General features: G+C 56.8%; 1 protein-coding gene across 1 annotated transcript; it reads left to right on the forward strand.

Moving 5' to 3' along the window:
* Positions 1 to 11,250: 11,250 nt before the first annotated feature.
* On the forward strand, positions 11,251 to 12,245 carry LOC102472070 (putative olfactory receptor 2W6). Its single transcript, XM_027766027.1, has one exon. The coding sequence runs from the start codon at positions 11,301 to 11,303 to the stop codon at positions 12,243 to 12,245; it is 945 nt and encodes a 314-aa protein (XP_027621828.1). The 5' UTR covers positions 11,251 to 11,300.
* Positions 12,246 to 12,577: the final 332 nt, after the last annotated feature.

Below are 12,577 nucleotides of genomic sequence, written 5' to 3' on the forward strand. Positions count from 1 at the left end.
CGCAGGCAGGTCATTCACTGTGTCACCGGCAGGCTGTGGTCACTGTGTCACTGGCAGGTCGGGGAGCAGCTTGGCGTCAGCATACCTCTGTCACATGATGGGTTCACGCTTGCACATTCGCGTGTTCTCAGGTGGCCTCGAGTCCCTGTGGGCTGGACTTTCAAATCCTGTCCTTTTGCCAGGGGACACAGGAAGAGTCTCCCCCCACAGCTAATGCCTTGTCAATTGGCTACAAAGACAGGGAAGTTTGTCCCCCCAAAAAAATGCCCCCGTTAGTAAGACTAATTTTCTGGGTGGAACTCTGAGCATGTATGCTCAGAGAAACTGCAGTACTGTCCCCATGCCCTGGGGCTGCCCGTAGCAGACAGAAACATACAAGCACAGGCCCCGTCCCCACAGATGGCCGACATGGCAGAAGCAGCTCTTACGCACGAGGTCCGGGAAGCTGGCGCTGCGAGCGTCAGGTCTCTTGCAGTAGAAAACTTGGTCTGTGCTTGGATTTAAGGTACACAGTGCTCAGATCAGTCCAATTTTAGTGTCACTTCATTTAGTAATTTTTAGAAAGATATTCTCCTTACCTCTTTTTCAAGCATTAGAGACCAGAAGGTTTTCCTCTCTGAGAGTCCTTGAACCCAGACAGCTCACATGCTGCTGAGGCAGGACCGACTTGGCCCCTCCGACCCAGTCACAGGGAGCAGTCCTGGGCCTCCACGCGAGGCGCCTGCAGGGTGAGGGTGGAGCCCAGGTGGCGCGGGTCACCCGCCTGGACACAGGCACCTCAGCTGCTGCTCCCAGAGACGGCTCTTCCAGTCGGTTTTGTAAATGAGATGGAAGTGCTTTCCCCGCAGAGCTGCTCACCTCAGCCTCTGGTGGAGACTCCCTGGAGCAGGGACCTGCCCACAGTCACAGCAGCTGAGCAGGACCCTGGAGTGAGAGAGCTGCCCCGCTGAGCAGGACCCTGGTGGGGACGGAGGAGGCTTCTGCAGAGGCTCCTTCCCGAGGGAGCCAGTCCTCCACTTTTCTAATGCAAGAGGAATGGCCATGGAGACTAAAAGATCTCAACAGAGAAATCGAATTCTGTGTTGCTGCGTTGGGATTTATTTTCTTTTCTGCACTGTTCAGTGAGTTCTCTAAAGCTACTTCATGGATTCGATCAGGAAGAATGTCTTTTTTTTTTTTGTGGAGAGGTTTTTGCTATAGGGTGCATGCACTCACCAGAAAGACCAAGAGAGAGAGTCCGAAAGTGAGAAATCCCCCCCCAGAGGGAAGGCCACGCCACAATCCCTTCTCCTCCGTTCTCCTCTCGGAATCTTGGGCATGTACGCACATGCACCCTGTGTGAGTTTAAGCCACCAGGTCCAAGACTCAAACCCCGGTCAACTACATGGGAGTCCAGCAACACAGACATTCTTCCTGGTCCTAAGGAAGAATTTCTTATGCGTGCAGATCCAAAGCACAGATGCAGAATGTGAAAACCAAAGCAAGGGTATTACCATATTCACTGTCTTCAAAGGCTGTAAGAAAACAGGGTCCAATGGTCGGATAAAGGTGATACTCAAATGAGATTAGGAGACAAGCAGGCGGCATAATGGTTATGTCACTGGACTCCCATGTAGGTGGCTTCAGTTCCAGTCCCAGACCTGGAGGCTTGAAACTCACATCAGGCACGTGTGTGCATGCCCAAGATCCCGACAGGAGAATGGAGAAGGGACTGTGGTGTGGGCATCCCCCCACCCCGGGAAGTGATTTCTCACTCTCTGTCTCTCTGTCTCTCTCTGTCTTTCTGACGAATGCACGTACCCTATACCAAAAAACCTCTCCAAAAAAAAAAGAAGCCAGGGCTCCTGTCAACGAGTAGGGGAAGGGTACTGTGGAGTCCTGGGGCTCTCCGCTGCAGCTTTCTGGTGAGACATGTGGGCGAAGACAGCTCTGCAGCACGGCCCAGGGCGTGAGGCTGGAAATTGTTTCCAATGTCCTCCCGTCCAAAGCAGCAAGCCAGGCCCACATCCCAGGCTGGAGACAGGGAGGGCCAGGGCTCATTACTGTCCCGCAGGATGCAGGACCCTGTGCGCACCTGGGGAGGGAGCATCTGCCAGCCTCCCAGCCCTGGGAGGCAGTGTCGCCTGTCCCTGTCCCTCAGACCAAGACCCTGAGGCATGATGGGAAGCTCCCCCATAGCTGTGCGTTTTTGTCGTCACATTCGTCTTCTCACGCTGTTACCCAAAAGGCCGTGGGCTCCCTTCCAGCCCCAAGGACAAGGACCATTCCAGAAGCCTACTCGTGGGCGCAGCACTCTCCTGCAAGGAACCCAGGACAACCGACTGTGTGCAATCCCCTGCCATCTGACAGAGGGGTTCTGACAGGCCCACTGTGGTGAGCGTCCGCCAGACGAGTGCCAGGCCTGTCCAGGGGGCCCCAGGTAGGACCCCGACCTCCCACACCGCCTGGGCTTGACGGCAGTGCCTTCCACTCACACTGCCAAGGCTCGGCCCAACCGTGTCCGTGTGTTCTTTGCCAGAGGGGACACGTGTTCACAGTGAGAGACAGAGGGACAGCGGGAGAGAAGGGGAGAAAGCCCCCCATCTCCATCCGGCTGACGGGCTGGGTCCGTGCCCCACAGGCCTGGTGTATTTTTCAAGCTGCTGGGGCTAGGCGTTGAACCACGGACAGCCATGTGGGATGCGGCTCTCCCCCAGGAGGCCAGGGGGCCAGCCCCGACCTTGTTCGTGAGCATACCCTGACTACTGCACCCAACTCCGAGCCCTGGGGTCTGCAGCAGCTGCTTCCTGGGACAGCAAAGTCTGTTACCCTGACGACCACTTTGGAGGGTGGGGCTTTGCTCACTGCGGTAACCCACCGCGTCATCACTGAAAGTTGGAATTAAACTCAGTGCCATATGCGATTGTTCTCTCTGCCCTCGAGGGCTGAACAGCAGTGTTTCCTTCTCCGCTTCCTGTCCTGCCCCTTTGGGCCTGTCCACACTGCAGCTCAGCTCAGGAGGCCCCTCTGGGTCAGCAGCCATGTTGTGTCGTAGGGGATGAGTGTGTTCTGTGAGTCTGCCTTACGGAGACCGGCAGATGCAGAGGGCAGGAACGAGACAAAAAGGTCTCCAGCTGGCCGTCTCCCCAGGAATGAGGTCTGCAGAACTCCCACGTCCCCTCCCTCCCTTGTTTCAGCTTAAGAACTCCTATCTTTGGGCAGGTAGAGGGATGGATTTGTTGGCATGGTGGTTAAGGGGCTGGACTCCCACCTAGCCAGCCACAGTTCAACTCCCAGACCTAGCAGTTGAAAATCATGCTGCATACATATGCATGCCCATAATCCTGAGAGGAGAATGGAGAAGATGGGATTGTGGCATGGCCATCCCGCCTAGGGGAATTTCTCAGTTTCCCTCTCTCTGTCCTCTGTCTTTCTGGTGAGCACATGCACCCTATAGCAAAAATAAACTAAGTGTTCCGTACAGATTTACTTAGACACTCCTGTGTAGACACCCTTGTTTCTTACTGAAATTTTACCAGGAGGTAAAATCAGTGTTTTCTGATTCTCATCTGAATCAATTATTACGAGGGTTGTGAAATGGCGATTTTCTTTTCTTTTAATTTTAGAGAGAGAATTTTGCTATAGGGTGCATATGCTCGCCAGACAGACAGAGACAGAAAGCGAGAAATCACCCCCCAGGAGGATGACCACGCCACAATCCCTTCTCCATTCTCCTCTCGGGATCTTGGGCACGCACGCACACACGCCCTGTGTGAGTTTAAGCCACCAGGTCCGGGACTCAAACCGTGGTTGACTACATGGGAGTCCAGCAACATAGCCCTTACGCCATCTGCTGGTCCCTCACTGTCTGTTTTGATGCTCAGATACCCCAGGTTGGGTCCCTGGCCCCTTTGTCGTCTCCCCTGTTTCTACAAGTACTTCCTTACTTCAGTAACAAAGTGTGCCGGAGCTCAGCTGTGTCTCTGAAGAGCCCTGGCTCTCCCCACTGAGGCTGGCAGCTATAAACCGTGAGCTAGTGACGTGGCCTGCTCCTGACTGCTTCACACTCTGTGCACAGGCACACACGGGCACTCACACACACAGGCAGGCAGACACACACCCACACACACGCTCACACACATAGACACACACACACAGGCAGGCAGACACACATAGACACACACACACAGGCAGACACACACACAGGCAGACACACAGACACACACGCACAGGCACACATACACACACACACAGAGACACACACAGGCAGGCAGACACACACACACACACATGGAGGCAGACACACAGACACACACGCACAAGCAGATACACACACACACAGAGACACACACAGGCAGGCAGACACCCACACACACACATGGAGGCAGACACACAGACACACACGCACAGGCAGACACACACACAGGCAGGCAGACACCCACACACACACATGGAGGCAGACACACAGACACACACACACACAGAGACAGACACACACAGACATACACACACAGGCAGATACACACGCTCACAAACATAGACACACACACAGGCAGGCAGACACACACTCACACATAGAGACATACACACAGAGGCAGACACACACGCACAGGCAGACACACACACACACACGTCTCTCCCCAGGCCAGCTCTGTGCACATTCAGTCCCGTAACGTCACCGTGGCACTGTCAGTTCCAGTCCAGTCCCCGTGGTCGATGGGTCTTCTTCCTGTTTGTCTTCACGCCTTCTGAGCCAGGGCACACTGGCTCCTGGTGCGTCTGCTTCTTGCTCAGTGCTCTGCAGATCACCACTTCCGCCACACGCCCTCCGCCCTGGGTGCTGGTGTCTCCAGGCCCGCCGAGAGCGAGGCGTGAGTGCCACACTGTCCCTTCCCTGGAACTTGCTGTCAGCGAGCCGGGTGACTCTGTGTGTGGTTCCTGTCTGGGTTTCTTACCTGCGTGTGTCTTCAAGGCCTGCCTGCGTTGTCGTGAGGACCGAAGTTCCTGTCTTCGTTGCCGAATAGAACGCCCTGGCGTTGGCACACCGTTGCCGGCCCACCTATGTTCCGGACGGCTGTTCCCCTGTGTCCTTCCTTAACGGGGCTGCCGCGACTGTTACGCAGTTCCCGCTGTGGGCGGGAGTATTCCTTCCCCTTGGCATTTAATTGCCAGAAAATGCCTCCCGCAGTCTCCCAGTAGCCGCTCCGGTTGGCACTCTCAGCAGACGACTCACAGAGTTGTCTCTGTCGTTATTATTTTTATTGTTTTTAGAGAGAGATTTTTGCTACAAGGCGCAGTGCTCGCTGGAGAGAGACAGAAAGTGAGAAATCGCCCCCGAAAGGGGATGGCCATGCAATCCCTCCTCCAGTCTCCTCTTGGGATTTTGGGCATGCACATGCCTAGCATGAGTCTTAAGTCACGGAATCCAGGGCCATGAGCCGCAGTCCAGCACGTGAGAGTCCAGTGATGTAACCTTTATGCTATCTGCTGGCCCCAAAATTGTCTCCTGTAATTGATTCATAAGGATACGTTTATATATATTGTGGATACAATTTCTTTATCTGATGTATAGTTCATGAATATTTTCTCCAAGTCTATGACTTGCCTACTTATTTTCCTGACAGTATCTTTTGATAAGCAGAAAATTTTAATTTTTATGAGTTTTGTTTGTTTTTGTTTTTATTTTTGCCTTTATTGACAGAGGGCCTCTGTGCTTGCCAGAACAGACACAGAGAGAGAGAGAGAGGGAGGAGGCACCCCATGGGGTGTGGCTGTGATCCCTTCTCTTCCATTTCTCCATTCTGTCAGGATTTGGACATGCACACACATGCACCCTGTGTTTTGCCTTTGCACTGCAGGTGTGTGGGGCTGGCGTCCCCAGACATCTTTGCACTCTGATTTGCATCTGGGTGAGGACACGGTGGTCGGCAGTGGGAATCAGAGCCTCCCGCACCAGCAGGTTAACAGTATCTTGCCTGTGTATAAAGCGACGGTGAGCCACGCAACTGCCCTTCTAATGCAACTTTGTCTTAGCTAGACCTTGGCTATGCTCACAGCCACTTCCTTTCCAAGCCACGTGAAAATTGTGGCAGAAGGAAGGTGGGCTGGAAAGGACAGTGGCCTTCATGAGTCGTAAATAAAATTTCTTTGTGCTTGCATAAACATATGCATACATGAACATGTTAGGAGGACCCTGGCCAGGGCCTTGGAAGGGGCTTTGCAAGTGCTGAGCTGTGAAATTAAGCTGGACTCATCGGGAATGTTGCCCACAAAGCCACCCACCTCAACAAAACCTGTGCTGTCCATCAGCCCCAGCACAAACCTAAGTCATGAGGTCAACTTTCAGCCAGGATGGGATGGCTCTGGGAAGTTTAGTCAACATTAAAGAACAAGAAAACCATGACAAATACAGTAAGCAAGTCATTTGTGTAAAATATCACAAAGCCGCTAAAGCAACAAAGATGAAAAATGAGTGTGCATGGTGGTTAAGGGACTGGACTGGACTTCCACATGATCAACTGCAGTTCAAGTCCCAGACTGGAGGCTTAAAAATCACACTGCGCACATGTGCATGCCCCAAATCCCAAAGGGACTGCAACATGGCCATTCCCCCTGAAGGGCGATTTCTCACTTTCCCTTTCTCTGGCTCTCTGGTGAGCATGCAGGCCCTATGACAAAACGCTAACAACAAAAAATAATGAAAAGAAAAGAAAAGAAGGGGTCAGCAGGTGGCATAGTGGTTAAGGTGCTGGACTTGCCGCGTGGATGACCACAGTTTGAATCTCAGACCCGGCGGCTTGAAACTCACATCAGGCACATGTGCATGCATGCCCAAAATCCCAAGAGGAGAATGGAGGAGAAGGGATTGTGATGTGGCCAACGCTTGGGGGAATTTCCTGCTTTCTCTCTGTCTTTCTCTGTGTCTCTGGTGAGGACATACACCCTATGGCAAAAATCCACCTCTAAAAAAAAAAAAAAAGGAAGAGAAGAGAAGAGAAGAGAAGAGAAGAGAAGAGAAGAGAAGAGAAGAGAAGGGAGAAAGAAAGAAAGAGAGAGAGAAAGAGAGGTAAAATTCCATGGAGTGAAGACCGAAGTGTTTTCCCTGGAGGACTTGAATTCTGGAGGTGAGAGGCTGACAGCTCCTCTCACCAGCTGGGAAAGAGCCAAAGTGGGGAAAGCAGTGGGGAAGGGAGCAGAACTCTCTCCTCGCAAAGCTAGATGAGGAAGAAGAGTTCGAGGGCAAAGCGGTTTTCCTCCTGCTTCTCAAGGACACCTTAAGGCGGTGGGGGACAGAAGAGCCATTCACAGACGCTGGGCGCACGGCTGACTTGCAGGCCACGTGACACCTAGAGCTCAGTGTCCCGGGCTCCCAGAGGACAGGACTTGGTCAATGCTCTAGTCTCCAGACACCCGCCCAGGACGGAGCTGTAAGACACAGGGCACCAAGACACCGGCCAAGCCTCCAGTGCCCAGAGCAGCCCAGCCGGCTCTGCCTCACAGAGCTAAAGGGACCCCCAGAGTCGGGGCTGCCACAGATCCCCCAGAACTACGTGTGGTAAGTACATCAGTGACCGTGCAGAGCTCGCCTCCAAGCAGTCAGGGGGCCCTTCCCAGCAGGCCTGACAGGCACCCTGACCGCTGGCCAGGTGTGAGCCGAGCGACCTGGGTGCAGATGGGCGTTGGACCCTGGCTGGGCAGTTCTAACTGTAGTCCGCCGGACTGCATGGTCTTCTCACCAGAGGACTTCATGGAGCTCAGGGTCCTCAAATGCACTGCTGATGTGGGACTCCTCTGACCCCCACGTCAGAGTAGAGACCACGGGGAGAAGCCACGCGTGTAGCACTTCCGCATCCGCCTGCACCAGGACACTCGCTGAGGGGACTCGCTGAGCTGGCACCAGGGTGAGTGACAGGTTTAGACAGCGGGAGACTGTCCCTGAGAAAGCCGACATCCCACGGGGAATCCTGGCACAGGTCTCTCCTCCAAATCGAGGCAGGGGCTGCGTCTGCACAACGAACCCTGTCAGGGTGGTGGGTAGAAGGGGGCTCCCCAGTCCCCAGACTGGCCACTGTCACCTCACATGGTGCAAGGGCTTTGCAGACGGGATGAGGCAGCACACCCTGGCTCCTAGCCTGCTGCCCGCCTGGTGAAGGGACCTAAACACCAACGGCTGTGACATCTCTCCAAGCACCATTGCGCACTGAGCCACTTCCTGACCACCGCCTCGAGGCCTCTCAGTGGATCTGCCGTGTGTGCGTGTGTGTGTGCGTGTCCCAAATCCCAAAGGGACTGCATGCGTGCGCGTGTGTGCGCGTGTGTGCGCGTGGGGTGTGTGTTGGGAAGAGTGCTCTGTCCTCCGAGATCACGCATTTTCCCAATCCTTGTTAGAGATAATCAGTTAAGGGAATTTCTGGGGAAAAAAACCTGTCCTCCCGCGGGGGCGCAGCGCCAACCCCGCCCGGACCGCGCCCTTAAGAAGCCGCGCTCCCAGACGGGGCGGCCCCTGAGCGCCCACAGCGCCTGCACCCGCGGTCCGGCTCCTTCCTTCCCTGCGCAGGAGCGGCCCGGGATGAGCCCTGCTCTTACCTGCTGGTGTCGCTCCGGGACTCGCCCACACTCCCGTCCGCCCAGAATCTGCTCCCGAGGTCCCGCTGCCCCTGGGCCCGTCCCCTCCCGCGCATTCGCTAAATGTCCCCTTGGTCGCCTCCCTGCCCTCTCTCTGCTCCTCCCTCGATCTCCAGAAAAGAGCTGGAGGTAAGTTAGCAACCCGGGTAGGAGGGAACGCGACCAGGCTGGCGGGACCTGAGCCTCCCGGCCCCGCGCGGCGAGATCTGGGCCTGGGCTTCCAGTGCCAGCGCTCGGGGTCGGGTCGGAACCCTCCCGAGGCTCCAGCGCCAACGGTCCAGGATCACTCGTGCTCACAGAAGCTGGAGAGAGGTCTTAACCCAGTAATGGAGCCTCACCAAAACGTGAGGGACACAGCGGAATCAGGGACCGGGAAACCCTTCAGCCTGGAAGTGAGGACTTCGTTCTGGGTCCGGACAGCCAGGCAGAAAGGCCCCGCCGCCACTCCAACCTTCAGCCAATTTCACTCTCCCCTTGCTCTATGGGGCCACCTGGTCTGCTGTGAGCGGCAGTACAGCCGGGCGGGCTCCACACCAGGCCAGAGCTGACACTGCAGACCCCTCACTGCAGCATGATTTGGTTCAACTTCCAAGAATCTTGCAAAATTTTTTTTTTTTAGAATTGTTTTTCCTGTAGGGCATGTGTGCTCACCAGAGAGACAGAGACAGAAAGCAAGAAATCACATCCTCTCCAGGAGGTACGGCCACGCGGCAGTCCCTTCTCCTCCATTCTCCTCTGGGAGTTCTGGACACACTTGCACCCCGCCTGAGTTTTAAGCCGCCAGGTCCAAAACTTGAACCTCGGTTAACAACATGGGAGACCAGCGATGTAACTCAGCCATCTGTTGGTCCCTTCTTGTAAGATTAAACGTGGGGCCTGGGGCCCAGGAGTCACAGGGAATGGTGTGTCGTGTCGGGCGTGCCAAGGGGCACACGGCTCCGCACCTACGCGATTGATCTGTGGGCTCTGTGGAGGCCCTAGGACTCTGTGGTACAAGCCATCCTACGGGTTCAAATTAAAATAGACGCCCTTGGCCAGGCAGTGGTGTGGAGGCAGCCCGGCCCACACTGGGAAGGTCCCAGGTTCGGGTCCAGGGACCTCCCACGTCCATGATCTGGGCTAGCCGAGGCTGGAGGAGATCTGTCTGTCTCTCTGTCTCGTGGCAGAATATAGAAATAAACATTGGCAAAGTGAATAGACATCCTCACACATCATTAGCAATATTCCTGGCAACCCGTAACTAAAAGTCTGGAGAGCAGGAACCCAGCCTGTGTCGCACAGGGACAAGCCAGAGCTGGGGTGGGGGTGGTTGCCAGCTGAGACCCGCCCAGCCCATGGCGGCCGGGGCCCTCCTGAGGTGGTCAGTGCGGGGCCCAGTGGACATGCTGTGGACGTGCTGGGCAGCTGGCTCCCACATGTGGCCCTCTTTGCTGAACAAGAGCAGGTGTGCGTGTCCACATCTTTGTCCTAAAACCAGGACGGCCCCACCGCCCTGTTCGGCTCACAGCACATGGTGCAGCAAGTGGAACCGGCCTCGCCACCCCACTCCACACCCTCCCCACGTGCAGACTTGGCGGCTCGGAGTTACTCTGCTGCCAGAGCGATCCGCAGCGTGGCCTTTGGAGCAGGGGATGCAGGCGGCTCCGTGAACCAGCCTGGGACCTGGGGCTGCTTCTGAGCTGCCCTGACCTCGGCTACTGGGTCATGTCCAGTAACATAGCTGCTGACCTCCGGGGCTGCTTTGAGGGTGGAGTGCGGCAAATGAGGTCCCACAGGCGCCTGGTTCTGGCTCCCAGGAGGCCTGCAGTATCAGCCGCACTGATATTTAAAGGACTTGCAATCCCTACTCCAGGATCAAAACACAGCTGGGGTGCAGCAGGCGACCTGGTGGTTAAGGTGTCTGGACCGTCATGGCGGCCACCGTCTGAGTCCCAGACGCAGCAGCTTGTGAGACATGCCAGAATCCTGAAAGGAGAATGAGAAGGGATTGTGGCATGGCCGCCCCCGGGGCAATTTCTGACTTGCCCTCTTCTCTCTCCCTGTCTGTCTCTTTCTCAGGGAAGCACACATGCACAAATTAAATAAATAAATAAATAAAATACGGTGATGTGAAAGGTAAGTTTGCCATTGACGTTTAGCGTGGGCTGCGAGACAGGGAACTGTTCACTGTCACCTTGTCTGGCACGTGGACGTCGGGGTCACGCTCGGGTCACTATGGAGGACGGTAAGAGACTGAGGACTCTCCTTCAAACACTGGCCTGAGCACTGCACCCTGGAACCTGAAGGGGGCGCTGGTGGCCGGGTACCAGGAGGCAGTATTCGCTGCCTACGCCGCGAAGCGGCAGGTCTCGCCCTCTGACCGGAGATAGGGCCTCTGCTGCTACCCACGGCCTGCAGATGCTAAGTCGAGAATTTACAACTTCCTGTTAAAAAAGTGGAAAATGTTGCGGGTTTATTCCCTTGCAAAATAATCCCCTTTCAGAGTAATTTTTTACACCCTGCCAAACTGAAAAGATCGAAGTGAACTGCTGGCAACTGATCCCAGCGGAGCCTGGAGCCCCACTGCCGCACCGACCCGGCACCCCTGTGCGCCCCAGCAGCGCCAGGCTCCCCCGGGCACGAGCCTGCCCGTCCACTCCGCAGCCGCGCTCTTCACCGACCCTCCTCTTTCTCCCAGGAGCGGCGCCGTCACTGCGATGCAGGACAACGCCAGCGCCTTCGGGGAGGAGGGCTTCGTCCTGGTGGGCTTCTCTGACCGCCCCCGCCTGGAGCTGGCGCTCTTCGTGGTGGTGCTCGCCTTCTACCTGCTGACGCTGCTCGGCAACCTGGCCATCATCCTGCTGTGGGCGCTGGAGCCGCGGCTGCGCACGCCCATGTACTTCTTCCTGGCCAACCTGTCCTTCCTGGACGTGTGCTTCACCTCCGGCTCCGTCCCCCAGCTGCTCCACAACCTGCGCGGCCCCGACAAGACCATCAGCGTCGTGGGCTGCGCGGTGCAGCTGTACCTGGTGCTGGCCCTGGGCGGCGTGGAGTGCGTGCTCCTGGCCGTCATGGCCTACGACCGCTACGCCGCCGTCTGCCGGCCGCTGCACTACGCCGTGCTCATGCACCCGCGGCTGTGCGCGCAGCTGGCCTCGGCCGCGTGGCTGAGCGGCTTCGGCAACTCGCTGGTCATGGCGCCGCAGACGCTGCTGCTGCCCCGCTGCGGGCGCCGGCGCGTGGACCACTTCCTGTGCGAGATGCCGGCGCTCATCGCCATGGCCTGCGTGGACACCGCGGGCCTCGAGGCGCTGGCGTTCGCCCTGGCGGTCCTCATCATCCTGGCGCCGCTCGCGCTCATCCTCACCTCGTACGGGCACATCGCGCGGGCCGTGCTGCGCATGCGCTCGGCCGCGGGACGGAGGAAGGCCTTCGGCACCTGCAGCTCCCACCTGGCCGTGGTGTCGCTCTTCTACGGCACGGTCATCTACATGTACCTGCAGCCCGCCGACGCCTACTCCCAGGACCAGGGCAAGTTCCTCACGCTGTTCTACACCATCGTCACGCCCAGCGTCAACCCCCTCCTCTACACCCTGAGGAACAAGGACGTGAAGGAGGCCGCGAAGCGCGTGCTCGGGAAGGCGGGCGCGGAAGTGCAGTGAGGCGCGTCCTCCGCATCTCCTCCGGGTGAAGGCGCTCCTCGCACCTCGGGCTCAAGAGGCCTGTAAGGACATGGGGACGTCACCAGCTTCGCCGCCTGAAGAAAATTGTCCTCTTCCTGAGCCCGAGAGCACCGTGCTCCTGGTCGGCGCCGCTGTCTCCCCTCTCCTGGCACGGAGGGCTCCCCCCAGGATGGAGCAGCGACGAAGTTTGCAAAGCACCGCCAGGACTAGACAGCGGGCATTTCTGTTCTAGACGCTCACAGTGACTTACACTTGCTAGGCCTCCAACAGGTAGGAAGAGAAAGAAGTGCTGCAGAGGAGGCACGCACTGC

The sequence above is a fragment of the Tupaia chinensis genome, unplaced genomic scaffold (genome assembly GCF_000334495.1).
Source record: "Tupaia chinensis unplaced genomic scaffold, TupChi_1.0 Scaffold140356_1, whole genome shotgun sequence".
NCBI lineage: Eukaryota > Metazoa > Chordata > Mammalia > Scandentia > Tupaiidae > Tupaia > Tupaia belangeri.